Below are 4,114 nucleotides of genomic sequence, written 5' to 3' on the forward strand. Positions count from 1 at the left end.
CGGAATCTTAACAATTCTCGATAGAGGAGGCCTGGTAATCTGGTATTTACTTATACACATATCACAAGTCTTTTTTTCTTTTCTTTTTTAAAACAGTAAAATGAGTTTCCAAGTTGCAACCCGTCTCGAATTTACGCGATAAATATGTATGTTTTTTTTTTTAGGGTTTTAGGACAGTATCCTGACGTCTATCAGACTTCTGAGTTCTGACTCCTGAGCCCTGGAGTTCTGAGTCAACTTCTGAATTCTGATCGTTTTGACTGTTAAAAATATTAATACAAGACGTCGTCCGAACATGTCGTTAACTGATGTTTTAACTCGTCATAGACCCATGGCGAAGTAGTTTCCGACGGTCACTCTTTTATTAAAAACAACATGTCGTAATAGCGAAAAGTTCTCTCTTGTTTGGGTAAACTGTATGCCACTAGAACCAGCCCCAGGTGATATGATAACTGGTTTGTTTTTTTTGAAAGTTAAAAACTGAAACATAAGAGACAGCTGCGGTCGCGACTTCTTGCAAAATTGCTCTGTTGCTACAATATTTACTATTTACATAGAATGTCTTTATACGGCACTGGTGACAATAAAATTATTAACTACCTCAGGCCCAGTTTCCTACCAGTCAAATACTTGTACTTTTTTTAGATTAATTTTTTTAAATAGAGGTGTATTAATATAATTAGCGTGATTTTAATTTCTTGTGAGATGTGTTTGTTTTCTGCCGGTTTGTTTGTTATCTGTCGGCTAAAAGCGCTCGACTTAAATGTTAGATATTGTAGCGCGGGTACAACCCATTTGTTGCACTTATGTTAGGTCTTTGTCGGTCTTAAGGGCTTGACATATGTTAACAGTTAGACACATGTATATAGGCGTCCTCTGTCTTAGTTATTGCTTCGGATTCGCCCATAGATTTACAGCTGACACTATTCGTGTCTAACATACGTCGACCTCTCCTCTGAGGCCGACAAAGAACATCACGCTAATTACATCTTAAAAGCAAAGTAAACTCGAAAAGTATGTATGAGACTGGTAGGAAACTGGGCCTGAGGTGGTTAATAATTTTATTGTCACCAGTGCCGTATAAAGGAGTTCGTTGCAACTTACATACATTTATGCACATAGTACATACTACATAGCCATGTACTGCCAGGCACCACACAGTCCACAGGGCACAGGGCCACAGGCCCACAGCCACAGGCCCACAGGCCCACAGGCCCACAGGCCACAGCCAGCCCCGCTACACAGAACACACACTCACAGAGAGTCAGAGACTGAGAGACGAGATGAGTGATGCCCTTATGCAACTCGAGAGTGATCAGTGAGCGAGTCTCGACTCTCGCTGTGGAGGTCCATCACCATGTAACTCATGACTTATCATCCTCAACTGCTCTAAGCCTCCCAGAGCCTCTGGAATTCACAAGTAATTGGCTAAAAAGTGAAACACGGAGTATCGGAGTCCATTCATATTTTTTTCTCACATTTATGATTTATGTGTCATTACATATTTGTATGACTGCATGTATCACTACATGATGAGTACAATTTCAGAATATCTACTTTTTTTTTAAATAAAATACCCAACTCCGCGTCTCCGAGTCGAAAGATGACAATTAATTTGTTTTGTTTTTTTAACTTTTGTTTTGTAAATAATTTGCATAAGTTCTATTTTCAAGATGCTATTGACCTATTGTACACTATGGAGACAATGGAGGCTGGTGCTATGCCTACAAACGCAACCAATGTTTGTGATTTTGCCTCAAATTTCAGCCTATGGCCTTGTGATGTTTCGGAAAACCATAGGAACAGATCAAATCTAAAAACTATTGCTCACATAGTTTCAGAAAAACACATATATATACTTCTGATTTACTGATACTTTCTTCACATCACAACATCACGACATCACATCATCACAACATTACAACCTCACAACTTCACAGCAAACATATACAACAATGGGCAACAACAATTCAGTGAGAATCCAGACCGATCGTGTTTGCTACACAGGTGGTCAGGTAGTATCGGGATCTGTCAGTGTGGTTATCACACAACCAGTAAAGTGCGAGGCATTGCACCTGACAGTGAAAGGAAGTGAACGCACGGAGTACGAAAAGGAGCGCACAAGGGAAACTACCGACATGAACGGTAACCGCAGAACTGAGTCTTACTACGAAACTATATACGACAAGCATACAATCTTCAAACAAAAAGTAATGATGCACCAATTTGACGACTCTGTGTATCTACAACCCGGCCAGTATTCATTTCCAATCCAAACGCTATTACCCCATGGACTACCTCCATCGTGCAGAGACAAAATAGGTCAGTCAAGAGCTAATAGAACGTACAAGGTGAAATGCCATTTATATGTTCCCGGGTGGTCGAAGTCTGATCTCCGTCACCAACAAGAATTTATGGTGCGCGAGGCCCCAACGAGACCGCGACTAGGTAATGTAATGCAAGAAGACAACCACCGCGTTAAGCGATGGCTATTTAAAGACTGCGGGCGAGTTTTTATGAAGGTGACATGCATGGACACGTACGATCTCATTGGCAATGAGGGCACACAGAACGAGGGTCGAGGTGTGAATCTGCTGATCGAGGTTGACAATTCGCATTGCAAGTCAAAGATCAGAGAAGTCAAGGTGAATCTGAAACACGATCTGTTGATATCAGGGACTAACCGCGGTAATACAAGGGAGGCTCGTACGTCTACTGGTGTTAAAATCCCTGCCGGTGAGAAGTTCATGAAGAACATTTCTTTCCCTTTCCCAGAGCATCTCTGCTCCACATCCCGCGGGTACATTTTTGACGTACTCTACCATATTAACGTAGTGTTAATAATCCCAAATGCCTCGGATTATAAGACATCACTCCCAGTCACCTTAACTGACTCGCGGGCACAGACTCAACAACTGCTGTCCGCCCCCTACGCTCCGCTGGCGTCAGAGATTGCAGCTGTGCAATGGCAACCACAGTATATGCCAGCCTTTGTATCTAACACACCGCCTGCATTCGTACCACCTCCCACGTATGAGAGTGTCGCGTATCAAGCGCCTGCCAAGAACGAGAAGGATACAATGCCCAATGCACCACCCTCTGAGGTAGCCGGGGCGTCTGCACCTGCATATGCTTTATCTGCGTACACGGATATGTATGCAATGACACCCGAAAATCCATCTTTGTATCCACCGGTAGTATCAGAAAAGCAGGTCATGGGGAAAGTATAGATAGCACCTCAATTAAGTCCCTTTGAAATAGTCATTATCAGGGCCTGGTATCGAAAACAGAATATATCAATCATTTGCAATCATATATCGTAAATTATTGTCTATCCGATATTCTATCCGGACACATGTGGGACAGCAGTGTGCAAATAACGTATGCGATTATTTGTATCTACCCTCTATCGCTTAATACTTTATTTCTGCAGACCTCCTGGAAACATATTGTATAGACCATATACACGATACGATTATCTGCAATAGTTTACATATACACCCACTAATCCTCCCCATCTGCTCATATTCCACGTATCCTCCCGCATATCTCCTGATATATGCGGTGTATCTACATATTTGGCCTTCACATACATTCGGGATACAACGCCAATCTCAAACATTTAAAAGAAAAAGCATTCAATACGTTTATATTTAAGTGATGCTGACCGAGAAATTGGATGCACTATTTGATACGTATGCCCTTCCAGTGTCCATAATCCGACCCAGTTTTCTTTATCTCCTCGTTCAACGTGAAGGTAGCGTCGGTTTTCTTTTGACCCACTTTGAGTGGGAAATGCAACGTCACTTGCACTGCATATCTCCTCTCACCACGATGAACCTATATGCGATTCCTCTAATGAAATGGACATCCGTTTAGATATCATATTCAATTTAACGGGACAACTCCAGTCATTCGTGACTATACATGTGCTCCTGTATACGATATCTAATCGCCAAGAGGTATCCGCCCTTGGGGACAAACCAGTCCATTTTTGAATTTGTACTCCTTTTGGTTGGTGTGCTGGATAGTTTAGATGTGTATGCTATATAATTAGAATATAAGCTCACCTCCGAATGACTGACACTGGCCTACTACTACAAATAGCGTTCAG

At 41.9% G+C, this 4,114-nt stretch overlaps 1 protein-coding gene across 1 annotated transcript; it reads left to right on the forward strand.

Annotated features, from left to right (window-relative positions):
- Positions 1 to 1,897: 1,897 nt before the first annotated feature.
- SARC_11009 (hypothetical protein) lies at positions 1,898 to 3,308 on the forward strand. Its single transcript, XM_014294919.1, has one exon. It carries the CDS (start codon positions 1,956 to 1,958, stop codon positions 3,228 to 3,230), a length of 1,275 nt encoding a protein of 424 aa, XP_014150394.1. The 5' UTR covers positions 1,898 to 1,955; the 3' UTR covers positions 3,231 to 3,308.
- Positions 3,309 to 4,114: the final 806 nt, after the last annotated feature.

The sequence above is a fragment of the Sphaeroforma arctica genome (assembly GCF_001186125.1).
Source record: "Sphaeroforma arctica JP610 unplaced genomic scaffold supercont1.1486, whole genome shotgun sequence".
NCBI lineage: Eukaryota > Ichthyosporea > Ichthyophonida > Sphaeroforma > Sphaeroforma arctica.